This window comes from Ceratotherium simum, chromosome 30, assembly GCF_057802395.1.
Source record: "Ceratotherium simum simum isolate JZ-2026a chromosome 30, ASM5780239v1, whole genome shotgun sequence".
Taxonomy (NCBI): domain Eukaryota; kingdom Metazoa; phylum Chordata; class Mammalia; order Perissodactyla; family Rhinocerotidae; genus Ceratotherium; species Ceratotherium simum.
In genome coordinates, this window is record NC_141929.1 from 1,127,662 (window position 1) to 1,152,143 (window position 24,482).

General features: G+C 50.5%; 2 protein-coding genes and 1 non-coding gene across 13 annotated transcripts in view; all 3 read right to left on the bottom strand.

Annotated features, from left to right (window-relative positions):
• Positions 1-5,868: 5,868 nt before the first annotated feature.
• On the bottom strand, positions 5,869-8,442 carry RPL13 (ribosomal protein L13). The gene is made up of 6 exons (XM_004437013.3): positions 8,397-8,442; positions 8,096-8,216; positions 7,758-7,899; positions 7,403-7,576; positions 6,682-6,738; positions 5,869-6,052 (listed from the first exon to the last, which is right to left on the bottom strand). The coding sequence occupies exons 2-6, from the start codon at positions 8,197-8,199 to the stop codon at positions 5,894-5,896; spliced, it is 636 nt and encodes a 211-aa protein (XP_004437070.1). The 5' UTR covers positions 8,200-8,216; positions 8,397-8,442; the 3' UTR covers positions 5,869-5,893.
• Positions 7,630-7,711, bottom strand: LOC147913074 (small nucleolar RNA MBII-202). Its single transcript, XR_015549197.1, has one exon. It is a non-coding gene; the product is annotated as a small nucleolar RNA MBII-202 (small nucleolar RNA).
• Positions 8,443-13,647: 5,205 nt separating the features above from the next.
• Positions 13,648-24,482, bottom strand: part of SPG7 (SPG7 matrix AAA peptidase subunit, paraplegin) — a 44,754-nt gene continuing 33,919 nt past the window's right edge. For 9 of the 11 annotated variants that reach the window (XM_087419741.1, XM_087419738.1, XM_087419733.1 and 6 more), the window contains 4 exons: positions 22,659-22,815; positions 21,325-21,491; positions 20,549-20,626; positions 13,648-14,467 (listed from right to left, as the gene is read on the bottom strand). In XM_087419741.1, coding sequence (XP_087275867.1) covers positions 14,267-14,467; positions 20,549-20,626; positions 21,325-21,491; positions 22,659-22,815 — 603 coding nt within the window. In that variant the 3' untranslated portion in view covers positions 13,648-14,266. Of the gene's footprint in view, positions 14,468-20,548; positions 20,627-21,249; positions 21,492-22,658; positions 22,816-23,433; positions 23,553-24,482 lie in introns of those variants that run through there. The other 2 variants (XM_087419737.1, XM_087419740.1) reach the window with 2 other exon arrangements.

A 24,482-nucleotide genomic window follows, 5' to 3' on the forward strand; every position in this document is an offset into this window, starting at 1 on the left:
ACCATGGAATCTCAAGTCCGTCTGCAGACGGGAAAACCGAGGCTTAAAAACGAGGGGCAGCCCAGCTGAGGCCTCGAAGTGGAGAGTGGAGGGCCAGGTGTAACGCACAGCCCCTGCTGTCCCACACGGCCTCCCAGTGGCATTCAAGTGCCTGCAACCAAGATCCCCCAGGTGCACCCCCAGACCCAGTGTCTGGAGGAGCCCTGGGATGGGGACGTGGAGGTGGAGGCCACACATGGAGCCTTTCCCAGGAGGGTGGTTCCAGCTCTCTTCCTGGACTGACAGTCCTCTCCTGGCCTGGACCACCAGACAGGCCACAGGTGGCTGGTCTTCACTAGCAGCCTTGGACTGGGCCTCCGTAGCTGCCCAGGCCAGCACTGTCTCCTCAGAGCAGAGGCAGCCGCCCACACCGTCCTGCGTCCTTGTTTACCTGCGACATCATGCAGCAGCTCCATCCTGAGCACAGGATTGTCTTCTTCACTGCAGTGCCCCCAGGCCCAGCATCCAGTAGGTGCTGTGGGAGATCAAGATTTGGCCACCCTGAAATATGTCTTTACCTTGATTATTTTGTCTGACAGACATTTGACATTTGGGGGGGGGGGGACGACACACGACCTTATCTGTGAAAACTCTTATCAGGATGGAAGACGACGACTTAAAACTACATACTCTTGATTACTATAATTCCTGTCTCTCCGACCACATTCTCTACAGACAATGCTTCCCTGCAAAGCATTGTCTGACAAACATTTACATTTGCCTCTTCATGTAAATTGTCTTCTTCCCCTCTGAAATCCCAAAACACCACCCACCCCCAACATCCTCCTTTGTCTTTAGCTGAAGATAGTATTTAAGACGAGAATCTCTGCCATTGTGTTGAGAAACTCAGTGTCCCTGGTTTCTCCCATGTATACATGTTATTAAACTTGGTATTATTTTCTCCTGCTAACCTGTTTTATTAATTATTTGGCCAGCCATAAGAACCTTAAGGGAAAGGGCAGAGGAGGATTCTCCCTCTTCTCCCACAGTGCTCAATAAGCACTCACTGAATGACCCAGTCTGCACTGCCCGCTCCCCCTGCCCCTCGGAGCTCCATCCTCCCACCCCAACCAAGTGGAGAAGAGGCACGTGGAGCTGCTGGCAGGGGCTCTGTGTTCATTATTGACATCCCCAACACCACAGCAAGGGGCAGAGGGACTCAGCCAGAGCCCAAGTCCAGAGGTCTTTCAGAGCAAAAACTCCATGGAGGCAGGAGAAATGTGCATCCCTGCGGCCTGGGGCTGTGCCCGGCGCACAGTAGGTGCTCAGCAAACACTGGAGTGAGGAAGTGTTATCTCTTTGTCTGCTCCCCTTGAGTCCCCCCGCCCGGCCCACCTGCCGTCCAGTGCCTGTCCCCATGGAGACTGCCTCGGTCGGCACTCAGCATTTGTTGAGGGCAAGTCCCTGGAGGGTCAAAGATGGGCAGGCCCAGGGCCAGAGCTTGGTCAGCACGCTCAGTACTGTCTGTTTTAAGCAACTGAAAACTGATTGTGGCTGAGGGAACAAAAAAGGACGAGGACACTGGGAAACTCCTGGGGGCTGCGGAGAGGGGATGCCCAGAGCCCACGGAGAGGACGGCAGGGCCACATCACCCAGAATGAGACCCCAGCCCCAGATGGGGACCCACTCTGAAGGTGTGGGGCCAGTGCGTCTGGGTGGTGGCCACGCTTCTGTGAGGGAGTGGGGCAGGGAGTAAGGTGCCTGTCAGCTCCTACGAAAAAGGAGGGTTCTGCCTCCCACAAGGTTCAAGGAAAACCCCCAACGTGGGTTCTGATGCTGGGAAGCCAAAAAGAATACCAAATATCCACTACAGAGGCCAAGCTTGTGGCTTTACTACACCACAACATCTCCTAGAAGAACATTCCATTCCCTCTCCCATCTGTACCCCTAAGATATAAGAAGACTCAAAAGGAAAAGAGCAAACTAGAAAAAAAATTGTCGACATATGACAGGATGGAAATTTCCTTAATATGCAAAGAGCTTCTACAATTCAAGAAAACGATGAACATCACGACAGAAAAATGGACAAAGGATGTTAACACGAGCCACAAAAAAAGACAAGTCGCCAGCAAATACGTGAAGAGAGGCTCAGCTTCATGCACTAGTGAAGAAATGCTAATCAAAACAGCAGCCAGTTTCCCCCTACAGAGGACTATTTAAATAAAATGCTGGCCACCCCTTCACGGGGCCTCTGCAGGCACGGCGAGAAGCTAGGGAGATCGGGGTGGGCTGGCACAACACAGCACAGCACACACCGTGGGATCCCATGTGCATTTATAAAAACGAAAGCCCAGATGTTTCTGCTGGACTGTAATTACCCGTAAACCACTCTGGACAGACGCTGAAGCCAGGCCAGGGGCCTGGAGGGCGGAGGAGAAGGGAGATCTTCCCCCTTCCTTTATGCTCCTCTTGACTTTTTTTTTTTCTTTTAACAAAAAGCATATTTTTTTCTATAACTTAAAGAAGAAAAAAAATGACAACATCCAGAAAACATAAAAGAAAAAATAAGTGCAACTACCTATAAATAAAAAATGAATGTGAGACCCAGAAAAGAAGAGAATCGTCAGCCCTCTGCACGTGGCATTGCCGCCTTCTGCTCTTTGGCTTGAACTAAGTTGAGAAAAGTGAAAAAAAGCCTAAACAACCTAAAATGACTATAGTTTCCCTCTAAATTACAACAATTTGAAGCAACTGAAAATTAGTCTTAATTTTAATTCTTCCTTAAAAAAATTGCAATTATATATATTTTAGAAAAGCAACTACAAGGTCCAGATTCAAAATAAAATTCATTCTGGAGAGGTGATACTCCCATGTGTTAAAATTCACAGAGATATACACCTTCCCTCCAAAGTCAAATTATCTCTATAATTTAAAAATAATGAAAAAAGGAAAAATAGCCTGGGAGAATTAAGCAAAATTCCTAATGTCTGCCCCAAAAAAAAAAAGCAAAATAAACAAATAATAAATTGAGAAAAATAATTTACAAATCCTGCCAGATCAACGCTGATCAGAAAATGGACAAAGAACAGGTACACGTAAAAATGGGAAATCTTGCAGATCACACGAGCCCAGCGCCCCCTGGTGGCCGCCGCAGGCATTGCGGCGACACCGGCGCACCCTCTTTGGGAATCCGTCCCCGAAGCGCCCTGGCTCCCACAAACCACTGACCTGCGAGGCGAGTTCGCCCAGAGGGCACGTACTGCCTCTGGGGGAATCCTACCCGCTGTGGAAAGGGGTGAGGAATCAGCGTGTGTACTGGGGGTTCGCTCTCTACACAAACTATCACCACATAGCAGCTGGAACAACACGCAGGCGTCAGCACAGCACGCTGCCCAGGGGCCATCCCATCGGGCCCAGGTTGGTGGCCGATTTCAGTTCCTTGTGGAGAGAGGATGAGGTCCTGCTCTCTTGCTGCTCTGTGGCCTTCACAACGGGCTGCTCCCCCAGGCCCATAAGGGATAAGGAGTGAGCCCTCCTCCTGGTCACAGTCCTGCCCACCCACTCAAGGGGAAATCCCGGGCACATCCTCCAGGGACGGGAATCCCAGGGCCACCCTAGAACCCTGGGGGGCCATGGACAAAGGACCCCATCGCAGAGAGCAGTCCTGGGGGAGGCCCTTGCCCCCTGCAGGACCTGCATCCCTACAATAGTGAGGTCCTCGGGGCTTCTCCAGGGGACCAGCATGAATTTAGGGATTCCAAGGCTGACCAGCACCACCCGCCCTCCAGGCCTTTAGCCCCGCCTGTAGGGAGCCTTCCTGGGCTTCAGGGAGGGCTGGGCCAGGGCTCCCGGCCTCAGGCAGCGACACAGCTCTGAAGACAGGACGCCAGCAAAGCCACACAACCTATAATCACCTCCTGCACCAGACTCACTTAACAGCACCCCAGTTGGCATAAAAATCTAGGAACCTGCCCAGAGGGTTCCAGGACAGCAGGGCATAGGAACTCTATCCTCGGGTCAGGGATTTTAGCGGATAAGGCAGATTTGGGAGAACAAGAAGGGACCCCATTTAATGTTTCCCCAGGTGCGCAGGGTCAGGCCTATTTCTGCCTGGCTTCACCAGGTGGCAAATCTCCTCAGCTCCTAGGGGGCAAGGCCCGACCCCCCATGAACAGTCCTAGCATGGAACCAAGTGTGGTGAGAGGGAAAAGACCAGAGAAGCAGCTTACTCAAGGTAACACAGCAGAGCTGCCACCACCATTGGGCATGGTTGGAAGAGGGCTGTTACAAAGTGTCACAGGATCCTAAAGCACGCATCCCTTACCCAAGGCCTTCCTTGAGCACATTCACTCCATCACTGGACCACTGCAGAAGGCCCTGCACTCTGGTGGGGGGTGGCTGGTGGCATAAGGCGTGAAGGGCGACGGGGTGTGTGCAGAGGTGACGGAAGGCAGAAAGCCATGTCTAAGGGGAGAAAGGCTGGCACTTGCAGGCTAGTGCAGTGGGGGCTGCTGCCCTGCAGGCCCCCGGCCTCCAGGACCTGTGAAGAGCACAGCCAGGAATCTGGCAGGACAGAGACACTTGCCCCTGCAGACACTGGTCTAACCCCTCACCAGGCTCCCAACCAAAAAGCGAATGGAACTAGTGCCACCGGGCCCTCCAGAGGCAACCCCTCCACTTCCCTCCTCTCACAGAGGGATGCCAGGGACACAGCTCAGGATAAACTCCCACGCCTCCACCTCAGCTGACCCTCACACAGCAGAGGATTTCCAAATATAAGACCATGCAAGCCAGCACCTTATCAACTGTTCATTTTAGATGTGAAACAGTCAAGTCCTCTAAGTTATCTGAGGAGCTGCAGGGTACGTGAATGCCTGCCACCTGCGAAGTTTCTAAAAACGCACACCTACAGGGCTTGCAGACTCCAGACAAGAAAACACATTAAGCACAAGCTGGTCTTCAAAGCTGCTTCTCACACCAGGCCCTGCTGTGACGACAGACAAGGACGGGGCTGTATGTGAGCATCTCACTTGTACAGAAATCAGACTCCAGTTTCAAAGAAACGGGCACCACGCTGCCATCAGGGGTACAGGCAAGGCAGAGCCTGCCCATGAGGGCACCGCATGGCCTGCCTCCAGCCTTCCTCTGGGGTCAGCAGCAGGGGTGTCCTGGCTGCCACTCAGCCAAGAAGACACAGTGGCTTGATGCTGTCTTAGGGACAGCCAAATGCCAGCCTTCTGCACAGAGCACCCGTGGCCTACAGTACAGGTCTAGGTGAAGAGGCTGCTCTTCAGCACAGCACAGGTACAGATGGGCCCAGGAAGGGTCTGGCTGTGAATCAGAGCAAGGCTGAGGCCCTGAGTCCTGAGATGCTAAAATAACTAGACACTATTCTGGTTAAAAAAAGCAACTTTAGGGGCCGGCCCCATGGCTTAGCGGTTAAGTGCACACGCTCCACTACTGGCAGCCTGGGTTTGGATCCCAGGCGTGCAGCAACGCACCGCTTGTCTGGCCATGCTGAGGCCGCGTCCCACATACAGCAACTAGAAGGCTGTGCAACTACGACATACAACTATCTACTGGGGCTTAGGGGAACAAAAGGAGGAGGACTAGCAATAGACGTTAGCTAAGAGCTGGTCTTGCTCACAAAATAAATAAATAAATAAAATTAGGCTTTGTAATCTCCCCACAAAAAAGCCATTAAATTATTCACTCAACAACTAATCAAACAATGGTCCTTAAATACACAAAGTTAGGATGCGATCCAGTCTCTGCGCTGCCTTGCAGGCAGGATCACCTTCGTCCCCTGCCCGGCCCCCAGGCTCCCCTCAGGACTCTCCAGGCCCTGGCCCCTTCCTCACACAAAGGACGTCGCGTAGAGACTGCAGGTTTATCACAAGTTGCCGACAAGGCTTTATTTTTTCTTTTCGACATCCTGCTCTGCAGCCTCCTTGGCCCTTTTTGCCCGGATGCCAAAGAGCCGGGCGTTGGCACGGGCCATGCGGAGACTGGCGAAGGCCTTGAAGTTCTTCTCCTCCTCCGTGATGACCCTGGCTTTCTCCTTCTTATAGACCTGGAAGGGAGCACAGCGTCAAACCCTTGCTGCAGGGACCCATGACAAGGCCCGGGACCACCTGTCACCAGAACCCAGAGGTGCCTTGGAGAGAGATCAAGTAATGCCCTGCCTGCCTGTCCACTGCAGAGGCTACACGGAGACCGCCAAGGAAAAGATTATAACAACATTCCCCAGGATTTAGAAACAACCCCAAACTCAGAGCAGAGGCAACCACCTCAGTGGCGTGAAGGATGGTGGGGCGCTGTGCTTGGACAGAGGGACCGCACTCCTGTCAGACACAACGAAGACCCTGGACAAAGGGAGGCTCAGGCGCACCTCCCCTGTCCCAAGGGAACCTCAAGGGCCTAGTCACTCGCTGGGCAGGTTACAGGATCATCAAACATGCCCAGAGAAAAAAAGGACCCAACAGAGAAGAAAGTGACAAGTGAGGGTCCGCAAAGCTCCTGAAAGGGAAGACAAGGGCCTCCCCAACGGAGTCCATCTGTTAAGAACACAGGATGCTTTTCCCAGGGCTAAAGGTCCTTTTTCACAAACACATAAATTTTAACACAGGCCCCAGGTGCCATCCTTTACTCCCCGCCCCAGTAAGCACGCACTTGCATAGGCTCTAAAAAACTTCCACTTACATTCCGTATGGGCATGACTGGTCCCATCAGCTGGGTGGCCAATTTGAGTTCTTCGGCCTGTTAACAAGGAGAGGGGTGAGCTCATTTCCCCAAGGGCTCCAAACATCTATCCCCCTAAGACAGCCCTGTGTCTCTCACTGGGTGTCCCCGTGCTTGTAAGTAGAATGTCACCTGTACCCACAGATGCATATGCTGTGTGCATACTTGGCCTGTCACTGGATTCCTGGGGGGTCTGACAGCAGGGACACAAGCAGATACAAAACAGCCACCTATGTATGACCAGGGCCGCAGGCAGAGCAAACTGGGCTGAAGCATAAAGACACCCCCCAAACCCAACTCCTGGGAAGTCTGTAGTAACAGACGCTGTCAACCTTGTTCTGCAAATGTTTGTAGAAGTATTTGTGTTGTGCATAAGGCACCTTACAGGGCAAAACACTTCCAACGAAAGAAAACTAGCTCCAAAGCAAACAATTTTCACTATTACCATAAACCAGAAATAAATCGCTTTTGAGCACAAGAACAAACCTTGGCAATTCTGAGGATTAAAGCGTAAATACTTAGAAACTTTCTTCTCCTTGTCCACCGATTCTCTACCACCCACCCCCACAGGGCTGCCAAGCACTAGGAGACAAAAAGACTACAAACCTACCTCTCTTCTTCTCACCCCACCTGAACACAGAGACAGACCTCCACGCCCTAGAGGCCGAGAGCGCTGACTCACCGAGCTGTCCCCCTTCTTGGGGGCCGAGGGCCTCCTGGGGAAGAGAATGAGCTTGGAGCGGTACTCCTTCAGCCGTTGCACGTTGGCCTGCAGGGACTCGGTGGACTTGTTCCGCCTCCTAGGGTCCACTGAGATCCCGATGGTCCGGGCCACCTTCTTGTGGATGCCGGCCACCTGCCCAGAGAGACAGAGATGCAGCCCCGAGGGGTGTCCGCGCCCCGCGCCCCGCGCGCGAGCCCGGCCGTCAGACAAACAAGGGTTCAGTGCACTTTCATCAAGGCGGTGCAGCGATTCCGGAGACTGTCATCACCGGACCGGCCCGGGGTCGTCCGACCGCGGCCGCCGCGCTACTCACCCGCAGCTCCTCCAGGCTGAAACCCCTGCCGGCGCGCACGCGGGTGTGGTACCTGACGGTGGGGCAGCGCACGACGGGCCGGACTGGGCCGCACGCGGGCCGCGGGGCGATGCGCCGAGCCTTGGCCTGCCGGGCCTTGCGCCTGGGAGGAGAAAGGCCGAGCGGCGGTCACCCCAGGCCCCCCGGCTCGGGGGCAGGGAGGGGACACAGGCGGGCCCGGAAAAACACAGAGAGGCACGGAGGGGGCACGGGAGGAGCAGAGAAGGAGTACAGGAGGCGACACGGAAGAGACAGAGGAAACACGCACGGAACAGAGAGGGACGCCCCCGCCCGCTCACCTGCGGATCTTCCGCGCCGGCTGGTTGAACCACGTGGCCACACGCCGCTGCCAGTCCTTGTGGAAGTGCGGCTTGAGGATCATGCCATTCCGACTGGGCGCCATGGCTGCTGCCTAAGGGCCTGGGGGGGAGGCGGGGAGTCAGCGCCCGGGCTCCGGCCGACACGGGGTCCCGTCCGCCCACAGAGCCCGGGCCACGGTCCGACGCCGTCTGCGGCGGCCCTTTCGCGGCCCCATGGGGAGCTACCCTACGCCGATGGCGGCGGATGGAGACCGACGGCCCCGAGCTCCAGCACACCCACCTCCTCCTCCCGAGAACAGCCGGCGGAAAGGAAGTGGCGCCTCAAAGCACCCTGGGATGGTCGTGGGCCCGGCCAATCAGAGGCGCCGGAGCGTTCTGACCAATCAGAGCAGGGGGTGCCAGAAGTGACACGCGCGCGGTTCCGGTCTCCCCCGCGGCCTCCGGTGAATATGGCGCCGCCCGTGCGCCCTCCGCGGCCCCGAACGAGGACGCCCGGGGCCAGAGGGGAGCCGGGGCTTGGGCTCGGCGAACCCCAGCTGCTGCCAGGCCTTTCCTGCTCTGCAGGACGCCGGGCTCGGTGTTTTCCTCACACCCGAGGCCTCAGGTCCTCAATTCTGTCCGTTGGGGCGTCCGTGCTCCTTCAGTAACCGTACTGACCGGGCTGTGAGCGGGCGCCCGGTTCTTCTCGGGCGTTTCCACACGGAAGCCTCACTCGGGGGGTTGGAAGCTTCGCTGAGCAGTGGGACCGAGAGTCCCGGTGGCCGGTTGCAGGGGTCGATCTTCCCGTCACGCGTGCTGCCCCGCGCGGCCCCGTTCTCCAGGACGGGTCTGGGGAGTCGCCGCAGCCTCCGCCGCCCGTGAGCCTTCCACCCAGTGACCCTCCTTCCCCCTCTCCCCTGTCACCAGGCTTCTTCCCCCGGTGGAACAGACGAAGACCATCACGACTCGAATGAGACATTCAAGGCCTATGTCCTCGCTGAGTAGACGGGTTGCTGATAGTTTTCTGCCCGGTTGAGACGCCTGGGGTGTTAGAAAACCAGGTTGGGACTCAGCGAGGAAGGACAGGGTTGTGATCGGGGGACAGACATGTGAACAGGGCGGAGAAGTGTGCGGGAGACGAGGCGCGCGGTCTGTTGAGATGGTGCATGAGCCTGCAGGGAAGCCCAGACCTACTCCGCCCTCGAGCAGGTCCCTGCGCAGTTCTGAAACGGGCGGTGCCGGCCCTGCGTTACTGACTGGCATGGACAGATGACGGCGGGAACGAAGCACCTCTCAGTGAACCTGGAAGCGGCGTCTGTCTGTGAAATCCCTGTGGTCAGCCACTGTCACAGACAAACGGGCTCACGTGGAAGTCCAATGACCCACAAGTCCCCAAGAAAGTGCCGCGGAGTAGGCGTGGGTTCCACTGTGTACTAGTTTCGAGGCTTTGCCGAGTTACTTGAACTTTCCCTCCTGTGAAGTGGGAGGACTACTGGGAGTCCTGACCGCGGCAAGGCCACAGGACACAGCGCAGCACCCAGCACCGGGTAAGTCAGGGATGCTGGTCGTTACTAAGTCACACAGCTCTGCTTCCAGGCCACGTGGACATGGCAGGAGCCGGTGTGGTGAAGGCAGCGCAGAAGGGAAGGGCAGGTTAAGGTTAGCGTTAGCGAATGCTCTCTCATTCAGTCCTCACAACAACCTTGAGAGATTCTCATCCACCTCACAGATCACTGTGTCCAGTGGAACTGGGGCTTGAACCCGCACTCACTCCATTTGGCAGCATAACCACCCGGACACTGGAGGAAACGGCTTGTTGAATAAACACTGGCCTTGGCTTGTGGCATATTTCTTTGAACATAATCAATCACATGTTAGTCCACACCTCCCATGTCTTTTTCAGACTCCTTTTTTTTTTTTTTTTTTTTGTGAGGAACATCAGCCCTGAGCTAACATCTGTGCCAATCCTCCTCTTTTTGCTGAGGAAGACTGGCCCTGAGCTAACATCTATTGCCAATCCTCCTCTTTTTTTTTCCCTTTTTCTCCCCAAAGCCCCAGTAGATAATTGTATGTCATAGTTGCACATCCTTCTAGTTGCTGTATGTGGGATGCCGCCTCAGCATGGCCGGACACGGGGTGCATCGGTGTGCCCCCGGGATCCGAACCCGGGCCGCCAGTAGCAGAGCACGTGCACTTAACCGCTAAGCCACAGGGCCGGCCCCCAGACTCCTTTCAATGATCCTGCCATGGAGCAAAACACCTGCTCTGTCTAATCTCAAACACGTGGCTGTCCCCAACCCCAGTGTCTCTTTCTGGACAGACCCACAGACTCACGCATCTCCTTGTGCCCTAAGCCACACCTCCACCTGAGCTCCAGCTGCTGGTAGTTAAGATGCTGCCCTGGGTCACAGGATCGGGGTTAGAGGTCTGAAATTGCAAACACTGCTCAGAATTGAGTTAGTGGTAAGAAACTCAAGTTGTCATTTGAGAACCTTAGTCTGCTGCACACAACCAAGCCAGACACAGAATCCAGTTTTTCCACGCTTGAAGATTCCATACTTACTGCCTTTAAAAGTATGCAGAATAGGGCCGCCCCGTGGCTTAGTGGTTAAGTGCGTGCGCTCAGCTGCTGGCGGCCCGGGTTCGGATCCTGGGCGCGCGCACCTGACGCACCGCTTCTCCAGCCATGCTGAGGCCGTGTCCCACATACAGCAACTAGAAGGATGTGCAGCTATGACATACAACTATCTACTGGGGCTTTGGGGAAAAAAAATAAATAAAAATTATTAAAAAAAAAAAAGTATGCAGAATAGTGAGGCAAAAAAGGTTGTGATATGAAATTCTGCTGGAAACACGCTCAGCTTTCCCGTTGGGAAAGGTTAAAAAAGTGAACTGTTATGCAGGAGTCCTGTGACACAAAGCCTTGGCTGGCTCAAGGGTTTTAAAAATCTGTAGCTATAGAGACAGTCCCTGTCCCCCCCGGCACAGAACTCCACAGCCACAACTCTGCTGGAGGGCTTTTGTCCCGGGCTTGGGCCTGCAAGGGCCACTGAAAGGGCTATCACTAATGCCCCTGGAAGCCGTGCTTGGCTAAGGGGGCCAGGGGTCCTGGATAAATGCCCCTGAAGGTGTGGGAGCTTGCTCTGCATGGCCTCCCAGAATTTCCTTGCAAGACTGAGCTCCAGTTACTCACGGCAGTGCCCGCTCATTCTCCGCCTGCACCTGACTGGCCCCTTCCAGCTGGTGCTTTTGTGGGTCAGCTTCAAAGAAATCCAACATAAGACAGTCAACAATAGCTTCTGGAACCCTTTCAGACACACAATCCTGATTTTTAATATAGCACCAAAGTGACTTTATAGTGTGTTGGGGAAAAAAAAGTCACATCCCTATACCACTTTGCAAAAATGAGCATGCTAACAATGTCATATAAATTGAATTAGGAAAAGCAGTAGACTGATAACTCAGTAGTTTTAATCTCAGAACTCAACCACCCAGCCTTTCAACTTTCCAAAATCATGGCCTACACATGAATCAGATATAGGTGAACTCAAAGATTTCTGTAGGGGCCAGCCCGGTGGCGTAGCAGTTAAGTGTGTGCACTCCACTTCGGTGGCCTGGGGTTCGCAGGTTCGGATCCCAGGTGCACAAGGACACACTCCCTGTCAAGCCATGCTGTGGCAGCGTCCCATATAAAGTAGAGGAAGATGGGCATGGATGTTAGCTCAGGGCCAATCTTCCTCAGCAAAAAGAGGAGGGTTGGCATCAGATGTTAGCTCAGGACTAATCTTCCTCACAAAAAAAAAAATTTCTGTAATATGAGAAACACAATGTCATTGAAAGGAAACTGGAAGTACATTATTATTGTAATCATAAATGTTGCATCTGAAAGTTGCTAAGAGATCTTAAAAGTTATCACAGGAAAAAAAATTCTGTAACTATGGTGACGGATGTTAACTAGACTTATTGTGATCATTTCCCAATATATACAAATATCAAATTAATTTCAGGTTATAAACCTGAAACTAATATAATGTATGTCAATTATATCTCAATAAAAACATAAATTTTTAAAAAGCAAAACAAATCATAAACATTTATGAGCCTAGATCAGGGTGGAGAACAATTTACATTATGCTTTAAGAACTATAGGTTAATGTCTTTCTTTTAATATTCTTTAATGATCTGTGGAGGCGGGCCGGCCCCGTGGCTTGGTGGTGAAGTGTGCGCGCTCCAATGCTGGTGGCCTGGGTTCGGATCCCGGGCGCGCACCGAGGCACCACTTCTCCGTCCATCCTGAGGCCGAGTCCCACAAACAGCAACTAGAGGGATGTGCAGCTATGACATACAACTATCTACTGGGGCTTTGGGGGGAAAAAATAAATAAATAAAATCTTAAAAAAAAATGATCTGTGGAGGCTGATTGTGTTAAATATACACGTTTACTTAAAGAACAAGTGTTTTATCTCAACAAGGAGATCTCACACGCCTCACTCAGAGGAAGACAGTTCCAGAAGCTACGGCCAGGCCATGCTGTACCTGCTCTGCTGGGCAGAGGGCAGAGGGTCAGGGTTGTGGTCCTAGTGTTGAGCACACAGGTTGCCCGGTGTGGTCTGGCTGCTCCAGGGACCACATGCCATTGTTGGAGAAGCCTCTTCACCTCCAGGACCCCCTTAAAGGAGGTGTGAGGAGTGGTGTCGGTCCACACACGAGACAGCAGAGGGGGTATTACTCCCGGCGCTCTTCTCGAGCACCATGTGTCTGATGACTGGGAGGTGACATCACTTATGACCCATCAGAGGGCCAAAGTCTGCAAACAACTCAATTCTGTAACTCTGAGCACAAAGTGACCTTCCTTCTCTAGGCGGCTGCGAGCGCCAGCTGCACCTTCCTCCACTATAGCAGGGCAGCCCTTTCATGCCACTCACCTCCTATTCCCAGCTAAGCATCTTCTGGTGCTCAGCGAACGATTTTCCAAAGGGTGGACAGACATGCGCCATCTGAATGGGTGAAGTGCAAGGGGGATCCACCATTAGAGAGGATGCTGCCCCAGGGCAGATACACCAGGCAAGACCCTAACTACAAGCGGATCTTTGGAAATGGATTTGGAGAACTGGGGCAAAGGCAAAAGCGCCCTCCCAAAACACTAGGGCCCCTAAGAGCTGCCCTCCCTCGTGTGTAACTGCACCTGCCCTGCCCTGTCCAGTGTGTCCTCGGGGCAGAGTGTGGGGGCAGCAACAGAACAACCCATTCTATCAGGAAGTGCCCATAACCCACGGTTCCAAATGCCACCGCACAGGGGAGGCAGAAGCAATGAGAGCAGCAGGGAGGAAACCAGTGCACATTGCACACCCCTAGGGACACGGGGAGCTAAGTGCACTCTGCCTGTCTTGCAGTCATGGGGCATCCTCGGCCCTTTATCCCAGATTCCTACGAAGGGGCTCTTCAGTTGGTTATCACATGGCCGAGATTATAAACTGCAACACAATCCTGTAGTCCAGGACAGACCGACAGCCCCGCGGGGTTAGCACTGGCTACGCAATACAGAGACAGTCTCCATCCACAGGATTTATTGGTAAGGTATCCCAACAGTTCTCAGGTGTCCCCCCACCACACGACCAGACCAGCAAGAGGTTCTCATGCACACCCGTCCACACAGCAGTAGGTGGCAGGGTTTTAATCCTCTAGGGGCTCAGTATCCCCAATGATGACTGAGCACGAGGAGAGGGCCCAGCAAGGAACCAGTGACCATCAGCTCAGAGGGTCCTTTCACCGCAGATTCCATTAGCATTCTGGTGAAGTCACAGGAGCCAGGAAGAGCCCACACACAAGCCTGGGCATGAACAGGCTGCTCAGGACCTGCCTGCTGCACTGCCCCTGGATCCACCCGCACCATGAAGCACTAGTGCCATAAACCTGGGAACTCGAGAACGGCTCCACACAACTGTGACCCTCCCATGGGGGAAACCATCTATAAACACAAAACTGAATCATCCACCTCTCGAAGACTTGACTAATCCCGGGTGGGGAAATCGGTACACAGAGCTCAGAAGCCCTCAGCAGAGACCAGGGAGGGCTGAGTCTCAGGAGAAAGGGAACCTGGGGGAGCCAGTAAGGAGCCACTTCCTGGGCCCGGCAGATGCCGCAGCCCCACGGGCAGTCAGGGAGGTCCCACTATTTGGGCCAAGATGGCTCCTCCCCTCGGAGGGGGGACTGCTGGGGAGCCTCCTCCTCCCCGGCATCTTGCTTCTCCCGCTCAGCATCGCTCCACCTCTGAGGCGCGATCATCTTCTTGGGCCCATGAGGCGGCGGGCCAATGAGGGCCTCGATGTCCTCGTAGTTTATCACTTCCTTTTCCAGCAGGGTGTTCGCCAGCTAGGAAGAACAAGCAGGGCAGTGTGTGAGCCCCCGACAAGGACAGACAAGAGCCTTTTGAGAGCATAGCACCCAGAAAAGGGGGGCCTCCCAGGAAGGGGCGTCTTTGAGCAGGCGGCCTGACAGGCCACTTTCCCAGGGAAGCAGTGCACACAGGCAGCTCAAGTGAAGAATCGCTCCCTGTCTCAACCTTGGAGAGGCTTTTCCAGCTGCCAGCGTCATTAATCTTTCCACTTCCCTTCCAAATCTCTGCTTATTTTGGGCAACTTCGATTTCCTTTACCAAACAAGGTGTGTGTGTCTGCATGTGGGAGAGTGAAGGGCTAAAATGCAGAACCCCCTCACTGGGATTTGGGGAGAGGGGTGCTGGCATTGAGGCATGAGAGCAAGGGGCCCTCACAATTCAGGAAGGGAAGCTCTGCCTCTCTAGATGTGGTCGTGGAAAACATACTGAATGAATCCTGTGAGCAGCCTGCACCAGCAGCTCATCTCTGCCGGCTCAGTCCCGACTACAAGGAACGCTGTCATGGCCACGCCATACCAGTTTCTGTCACCCCCAGACTGAGGCACCTGCTTCCTCTGCACACTGCTCTAATTCTTGCTGAGCCCTGTAACCCACCAATGATGTGAGATCATAGTGTAGACGGGAGGTAGGACACCCTCGACCCACCACAGGAGCCTGAGCCCTGCCAGGTGGCGGCAACAGTTGTTAACGGCAGGTTCCAGCTCAGCAGGTCTGGTGGGCCTGACGTTCTGCAGGCTCACAACTCACAGCGAGGCTACTAGCTGCTGGTCCAGGGGCGACACTCCGAGCCCCTCCACAAGGAGCTGCCCACCTCTACCAGGGGCACAGTACCTTCACCTCCGGGGTCAACTCCCCCAAACCCAACACCCCGTTCTCACTGTGAGAACATCTGAGGATGCTTTTCACACACCAGACCAGGTTGCCTAAAAGGCCAAGGCCATCAAAACAGGCAAGTGAGGGGCCGGCCCTGTGGCTTGGTGGTTAAGTGCGCGCGCTGCGATGCTGGCGGCCCGGGTTCGGATCCCGGGTGCGCAGCGAGGCACCACTTCTCTGTCCAGCCTGAGGCCGAGTCCCACATACAGCAACTAGAAGGATGTGCAGCTGTGACATAACAACTATCTACTGGGGCTTTGGGGGCAAAAAATAAATAAAATCTTAAAAAAAAAAAAAAAAAAAAAAAAAAAACAGGCAAGTGAGAAACTGTCTGAGCCAAGAGGAGCCTAAGGAGACGTGACAACTAAATGTACGTGGGATTCTGGACCAGAGAAAGGACATTAGGGAAAAACTAAGGAAATCCAAATAAAGCATGGACGTCAGTTGCTGAGAACGTATCAATTCTGGTTCACTACGTTGTGAAAAATGAACCACATAGTGGAAGATGCTGACAACAGAGAAAACTGGGTGTCTCTAGTAGAAGGAACTCTCCACTATATTTGCAACTTTCCCATAATTCTAAAACTATTCTAAACTTTAAAAATTATTTTAAAAAAATAATTATTTTTTTTTAATTAATAAATTTAAGAAGATTGAAATAATACCAAGCATCTTTTCTGACCACAACGGTATGAAACTAGAAATCAACTATAGGAAGAAAATTAGAAAAGCCACAAATACATGGAGATTAAACAAAATGCTACTGAACAACGACTGGGTTAACGAAGAAATCAAAGAAGAAATCAAAAAATACCTGGAGACAAATGAAAATGAAAATACGACATGCCAGAATTTATGGGATACAGCAAAAGCGGTCCTAAGAGGGAAGTTTATAGCGATACAGGCATATCTCAACAAACAAGAAAAATCTCAAATAAATAATCTAACAATGCACCTAAAGGAACTGGAAAAAGAACAAACAAAGCCCAAAATCAGTAGAAGAAGGGAAATAATAAAAATCAGAGCAGAAATTAAGGAAATAGAGACCAAAAAAACAATAGAAAAAATTAATAAAACCAAGAGCTGGTTCTTTGAAAAGATCAACAAAATAGACAAACCTTTAGCTAAACTCACCAAGAAAAAAAGAGAGAAGGCACAAATAAGTAAAATCAGAAATGAAAGAGGAGAGGTTACAACAGACACCTCAGAAATACAAAAGATTATAAGAGAATACTATGAAAAGCTATATGCCAACCAATTCGACAATCTGGAAGAAATGGATAAATTCTTAGAATCATACAACCTTCCAAAACTGGATCAAGAAGAAGTAGAGAATTTGAATAGACCAATCACCAGTAAGGAGATTGAAACAGTAATCAAAAACCTCCCCAAAAATAAAAGTCCAGGACCAGACGGCTTCCCTGGTGAATTCTACCAAACATTCAAAGAAGACTTAATACCTATCCTTCTCAAACTCTTCCAAAAAATTGAGGAGGGGGGAAGCTCCCTAACTCATTCTACGAAGCTGACATTACCCTGATACCAAAACCAGACAAGGACAACACAAAAAAAGAAAATTACAGGCCAATATCACTGATGAACATCGATGAGAAAATCCTCAACAAAATACTAGCAAATCGCATACAACAATATGTTAAAAAGATTATACACCATGATCAAGTGGGATTTATTCCAGGGATGCAGGGATGGTTTAACATTCGCAAATCAATCAACGTAATACACCACATTAATAAAATGAAGAATTGGGCCGGCTCCGTGGCTTGGCGGTTAAATGTGCGCGCTCTGATGCTGGCGGCCCGGGTTCGGATCCCGGGGGCGCCCCGAGGCGCCACTTCTCCGTCCAACGTGAGGCCGAGTCCCACGTACAGCAACTGGAAGGATGTGAACCTATGACATACAACTATCTACTGGAGCTTTGGGGGGAAAAAACTGAATAAATAAAATCTTAAAAAAAAAATAAAATAAAATAAAATGAAGAATAAAAATCACATGATCATCTCAATAGATGCAGAGAAAGCATTTGACAAGATCCAGCATCCATTTATGATAAAAACTCTGAATAAAATGGGTATAGAAGGAAAGTACCTCAACATAATAAAGACCATATATGAGAAACCCACAGCTAATATCATCCTCAATGGTGAAAAACTGAAAGCTATCCCTCTAAGAACAGGAACCAGACAAGGATGCCCACTCTCACCATTCCTATTTAACATAGTACTGGAAGTCCTAGCCAGAGCAATCAGGCAAGAGAAAGAAATAAAAGGGATCCAAATTGGAAAGGAAGAAGTGAAACTGTCACTATTTGCAGATGACATGATTTTATATATAGAAAACCCTAAAGAATCCACCAGAAAACTTTTAGAAGTAATAAACGAATATGGTAAAGTTGCAGGATACAAAATCAACATACAAAAATCAGTTGCATTTCTGTACACTAACAACGAAGTAGCAGAAAGAGAAATTAAGAATACCATCCCATTTACAATTGCAACAAAAAGAATAAAATACCTAGGAATAAACTTAACCAAAGAGGTGAAAGATCTGTACACCGAAAACTATAAAACATTTCTGAAAGAAATTGAAGACGACACAAAGAAATGGAAAGATATTCCATGCTCTTGGATTGGAAGAATTAACATAGTTAAGATGTCCATACTTCCTAAAGCCATCTCTAGATTCAATGCAATCCCTATCAAAGTTCCAACAACATTTTTCACAGAAATAGAACAAAGAATCCTAAAATTTATATGGAACAACAAAAGACCCCGAATAGCTAAAGGAATCCTGAGAAAAAAGAACAAAGCTGGAGGTATCACACTCCCTGATTTCAAAATATACTACAAAGCTATAGTAACCAAAACAGCATGGTACTGGCACAAAAACAGACACACAGATCAATGGAATAGAATCAAAAGCCCAGAAATAAACCCACACATCTATGGACAGCTAATCTTTGACAAAGGAGCCAAGAACATACAATGGGGAAAAGAAAGTCTCTTCAACAAGTGGTGTTGGGAAAACTGGATAGCCATATGCAAAAAAATGAAAGTAGATCCTTACCTTACACCATACACAAAAATTAACTCCAAATGGATTAAAGACTTGAATTTAAGACCTGAAACTGTGAAACTTCTAGAAGAAAACATAGGCAGTACGCTCTTCGACATCGGTCTTAGCAACATCTTTTCAAACACCACATCTGACCGGGCAAGAGAAACAATAGAAAAAATAAACAAATGGGACTACATCAAACTAAAAAGCTTCTGCACAGCAAAGGAAACCATCAACAAAACGAAAAGACAACCTAACAATTGGGAGAAGATATTTGCAAACCATACATCTGATAAGGGCTTAATCTCCAAAATATATAAAGAACTCATGCATCTCAACAACAAAAAAACTACCAACCCAATTAAAAAATGGGCAAAAGACCTGAACAGACATTTCTCCAAAGAAGATATACAGATGGCCAACAGACACATGAAAAGATGTTCAAAATCACTAACTATCAGGGAAATGCAAATCAAAACTACAATGAGATATCACCTCACGCCCGTCAGAATGGCTATAATTAACAAGACAGGAAACAACATGTGTTGGAGAGGATGTGGAGAGAAGGGAACTCTCATACACTGCTGGTGGGAGTGCAAACTGGTGCAGCCGCTATGGAAAACAGTATGGAGATTCCTCAAAAAATCAACGATAGGACTACCATATGATCCAGCTATTCCACTGTTGGGTGTTTATCCAAAGAACTTGAAAACACCAATTTGCAAAGGTACATGCACCCCTGTGTTCATTGCAGCCTTATTCACAATAGCCAAGACTTGGAAGCAACCTAAGTGCCCATCAAGGGACGAATGGATAAAGAAGCTGTGGTATATATACACAATGGAATACTACTCAGCCATAAGAAATGACGAAATCCAGCCATTTGTGACAACATGGATGGACATTGAGGGTATAATGCAAAGTGAAATAAGTCAGAGGGAGAAGGTCAAATACCGTATGATTTCCTTCATTAAGTAGTAGATAATAACAACAATAAACAAACATAGGACAGAGATTGGATTGGTGGTTACCAGAGGGGAAGGGGGGAGGGAGGAGGGTGAAAGGGATAATTCGGTACATGTGTGTGGTGATGGGTTGTAATTAGTATTTTGGTGGTGAACATGATGTAGTCCTGCAGAAATAGAAGTACAATGATGTACACCTGAAATTTTTACAATGTTATAAACCAATGTTACTGCAATAAACAAAAAATTAAAAAATAAATAAATAAAAATAAAAAAAATAAAAGTTCCAGGAAAAGTTTAAGAGTTGGAGAAAGATTAACTAAAATTGACCAAACGCTAATAACTGCTGATGCTGGGTGAGTGGCATGTGGGGTTATGTTCTGCTCTCCTGGGAAGAATTGGCTGGACACATTCATAATAAAGAGCTAAAAAATATGGAAAATGGTGGGGCCAGCCCAGTGGTGTAGTGGTTAAGTTCAAGCACTCTGCTTCAGCGGTCCAGGGTTTACAGGTTCGAATCCTGGGCGTGGACCTACGCACCGCTCATCAAGCCATGTGTGGCGGTATCCCATATATAAAATAGAGGAAGATGGGCACAGATGTTAACTCAGGGCTAATCTTCCTCAGCAAAAAGGAGGATTGATGGGGCCGGCCTGGTGGCCTAGTGGTTAAGTTCGCATGTTCTGCTTCACCAGCCCAGTGTTCGCCGGTTTGGATCCTGGGCACAGACCTACGTACCACTCATCCAGCCATGCTGAGGCAGCATCCCACACAGAGCAACTAGAAGGATGTACAACTATAACACACAACTATCTACTGGGGCTTTGGGGAGCAAAAAAAAAGGAAAAAAGGAGGAAGATTGGCAACAGATGTTAGCTCAGGGCCAATCTTTCTCAAAAAAAAAAAGAGGAGGATTGGCAATGGATGTTAGGTCAGAGCCAATCTTCCTCACCAAAAGAAAGAAAGAAACACAGAAAATGTTAATTTCAGTTGAGCTGACTGGAACACACATCGGTTATGCTGTTTGCTACAGTTCTGTGTAGAGCGGTCCACAAAAGGGTAACCCGCCGTGTAGGCGCAGTGCAGTGATGGTCGGGACCCTCCCCTAACGTCTGGGGTGCAGGCAGGGGCTCAGAGGTCTCACCGCCTGCAGCTTGTCCAGGTTGTCCTGCAGTACCTTCTCAGTGTGCCTGTAGGCCTTAGCCACCAGCAGTTTTGCTTCCTGCCAATGAAGAAGAACAGATCTGTAAGGAGCAAAAACAGCTGACCAACATTCTCAGCATCATCTAGAGCCTGGCTCTGCCCCAAAGTACATGAAAGAAACAAAGGTTCAGAACATAGCCCTTCGTCTCTTAGAATAAAGAGGAGAGCCCAGCTGCTAACAGATTCCCGCCCCCAGCTTCTCCTCTGGGAATGCCTGCCCACCAACCATTCACACCCGAAGGTGCCCCACCAGCTCCTGGAGGCCGGGGACCCTGCATCTGTCCTCCATGCCCACAGCTGCTTCACATGCGTGTGCACCAGGCCGACTGGGGCTGCCCCAGGATGGCCGAACACTGCCTGGTCCAGTCTCACATGGGCAATACAGTGCGTCCCTGCTGGGATGACCGGGCACTGGCTCTATCATTCAATGCATTTATTTGATATTCGTCCCAGTTCCACGTCATCTACAACTTCATCAGGAGCCACATGGGTCCTTATCCAAGAACAAACACTCGGCAGGTCAGAGCTGCAACAGAGGCCAGGAGGAAGACCCATGATGTGGGGACCACACGACCGCTCTCAGCTCAGTGCAGTGGGGGGGGCCTCACGTGGCAGAGGGTGCAGCACCTGCACGAGACTTGCCTCCTAACCCCCCTGCAGCACAGGATGGGGCAAACGCCAGGCAGAGGTACGGCAGCGAGGGCCGTGCAGACTCACGTGGTCCATCATCTGCTGAAAGCCCTGGCTGAAGGGTCGCCGTCCAATGCCCATGAGGCCCTCCTGTGCCTCAGGGAAGGAGACGGGCCCGATGCTTGGTGCCATCCCAAACTGCTTCACCATGGAGTAGGCGATGCGGGTGACCTTCCTCAGGTCGTCCTGCGCCCCTGGAGCATGGGGTCAAGAAAAGAGGTTTCTTTCCAGCGGTGCCAGGTCAGGGTACCCTGGGACCCCACTGGCACACACCTGGGCCTGACAGCAGGCACAGAGCACCCAGAGGACACAGAGCACCCAGGGGACAACAACTCTTTTATTTTTCCTTAAAAGAGACTTTAAAAAATGTTCTTTTGTTTAAGAGACGACTCCTCCAGCTGTACATTTGGATTCATTTCACCAGCAGTCCTCCAGCACAAGCCCAGGTTTGCACAGGGCACACCTATCAGCACAGAACCCCACAGTCACTGGGAATGAGCCAGGAACGTCTTTCACCTCCTCTCTGGACAATCAAGTGAAATAGCAGCTTGAGAACAGTGAAGCTGTTTGGATTTTATACAGTTTTATGTAGCCATTACCAACAATTAACCAATTAAATGCATTTATAGTCTGCATGTATGTAAAAGTTTTTGTAACAATTAAATTATTTAAAAAGTCTTGCTTGGGGCCGGCCCCATGGCGTAGCGGTTAAGTGCGCGAGCTCCACTGCTGGCGGCCGGGGGTTCGGATCCCGGGCATGCACTGACGTATCGCTTGTCAGGCCATGCTGTGGCAGCGCCCCATATAAAGTGGAGGAAGAGGGCCGGCCCTGTGGCTTAGCAGTTAAGTGCGCGCGCTCCGCTGCTGGCGGCCCGAGTTCGGATCCCGGGCACGCACCAACGCACCGCTTCTTCGGCCATGCTGAGGCCGTGTCCCACATACAGCAACTAGAAGGATATGCAGCTATGACATACAACTGTCTACTGGGGCTTTGGGGGAAAAATAAATAAATAAATAAATAAATAAATAAATAAAAATTTAAAGTGGAGGAAGATGGGCACGGATGTTAGCTCAGGGCCAGTCTTCCTCAGCAAAAAGAGGAGGATTGGCATGGATGTTAGCTCAGGGCTGACCTTCCTCACACAAAAAAAATAAAATAAAATAAATAAATAAAAATAAAAAGTCTTGCTTAGTTCCAAATCTTTCCATAGCTCATCTTTTAAAGACACTTAATGAAATTCACAAGTACATGTGCATCCCACTGTTCAAATCCCCCCATCAGAGTCACCCCCATATGCAAAAGGGATAACAGACATTAATGCACTGTGAGAACTCCAGGCCCGCGTGGGCTGGCTCCTCACCAGAAGTGACCTTGTTGAAGGAGATGCTCTCCGATGCGCGGCCGCCCAGGGCCATGCACATCCGCTCAAACAGCTGCTCCTTGGTGAACAGGTGCTGGTCTCTGGGGAGCATCTGAGCGAAGCCCAGTGCAGCGTTTGTCCGCGGCGCGATGGAGACCTGCAGAACGTCAGGTGACCAAAGTTAGAAAGCGAGGTGCAGGCTTTAAAGATGAAGGTGGGGGCAATGGAAGATCTTTAACTGGAAGGTTTCAAAGCAGTTAAGGAAATCTGCACTGTCCCCATTTTTATAACAAAGGACAATCCTGTCACTGAAGGAGGCTCACACTGTGTGCGGGGGTGTCTTCTTCACACATTACTACGTCTATATGAAGTAAAGAACAGAGACAGGGCCTCATAAGTGAGGCCAACCAACAGGTCAGGGACAAACTTCCCGCAGCCTCTATGCACTGCCCTCCATCACCGCCTCCACTGCAGGCCACCGACCTGCACCAACACCCTGCACCAAACCTCGGAGACACTGGCTTGAGGATACAAAGGGGAAGTGGAGACTCTCCTCGCCTTTGCCCCCAGCCCAACACCAGGTATGCACACAGGGCCACCGCTCCAGCGGGATGAGACCTGCTACAGGAGCGATGGGGAGGGGCCTCAGGCAGCAAGGGCTGTGCTGGAGCAGGTGCTGTTTCTGAGGGTTATAGCACCCCAGCATCTGAAGAGGAGACGTAACTTAAAACTAACACTAAAGTCAATCACAGTTGAAAAGGCTGTAAATAATGACCAGATCAGTAACAGGAACTTCACAATCTGTCCCCAGCTGAGTACTGAGCCTTGAGAGGGTGGGGTTTTCTCATTATGACTAGTTTATCTGACTTCTATCCATCCAACGAAGCGAAAATTCTGAGAACAATAGAAAATTGTTAATTATGATATTTACTTCATCATGGATTCTTCTGCATTAATTTTTTTTGAGATACTGCATTAAAATGTCTATCTCAGGGGCCGGCCTGGTGGTGTAGTGGTTAAGTGCACGCGCTCCGCTGTGGTGGCCCAGGGTTTGCAGGTTCGGATCCCGGGTGCGCACTGACACACCGCTTGTCAAGCCATGCTGTGGTGGCATCCCATATAACGTAGAGGAAGATGGGCACGGATGTTAGCCCAGGACCAATCTTCCTCAGCAAAAAGAGGAGGATTGGCATCGGATGTTAGCTCAGGGCTGATCTTCCTCACAAAAAAATATATTTATTTATCTTGATTACTGAATTTTTAGTGTCTCATAAATGGCACACCCTTGGTGGCTGTCCTGCCCGCCTCACCCTGGGCCCGGCCCTGACCACCTCAGTGACTGCGGCATACACTCGTCTTTGTCACAAGATACTAGACTTCCAGCCCTCAGACCAGCATATAAAAGGAACCAGCCTGATCGGCAGGACATCATCAAACACAACCAGACTAACAATCTACTTTGCTATAACTAACACCGCTGAAAAGATAATTAATGGACATGAAACTCTAACATAGCAGACTGGTAATTTCTACACTGTCCCATTTTTGGAGGCTCAGGAAGTACGGTGCAGGTCCTTCACAGCTTGCTGGAACCAAACTGCCTGCACAGGCTCCCACGTGCTCCGCTCCGGGCTCCAGCAGGTCCCCATGGAGGGTGGTTACAACCCACATCCTCAGCTGTAAAGACTGGGCACCCGCATCCCAAATACTTATGTTGTCCTTAATGGTCGCTCAAGATCTCCTGGTCATGAATCTACACATTTTGGAGGAGGTGTTTGTGATATTACCATTTGATACAAATAAATTTTCATCAAGCTCACAAAT

Excerpts from the sequence above, each read along its gene's own strand:
- RPL13 (XM_004437013.3), bottom strand. The coding sequence starts at position 8,199 with ATGGCGCCCAGTCGGAATGGCATGATCCTCAAGCCGCACTTCCACAAG. Across the intron at positions 7,900-8,095 it reads CCGGCGCGGAAGATCCGCAG|GCGCAAGGCCCGGCAGGCCA; the intron begins GTGAGCGGGCGG and ends TTCTCCTCCCAG. Across the intron at positions 7,577-7,757 it reads TCAGCCTGGAGGAGCTGCGG|GTGGCCGGCATCCACAAGAA; the intron begins GTGAGTAGCGCG and ends CTCTCTGGGCAG.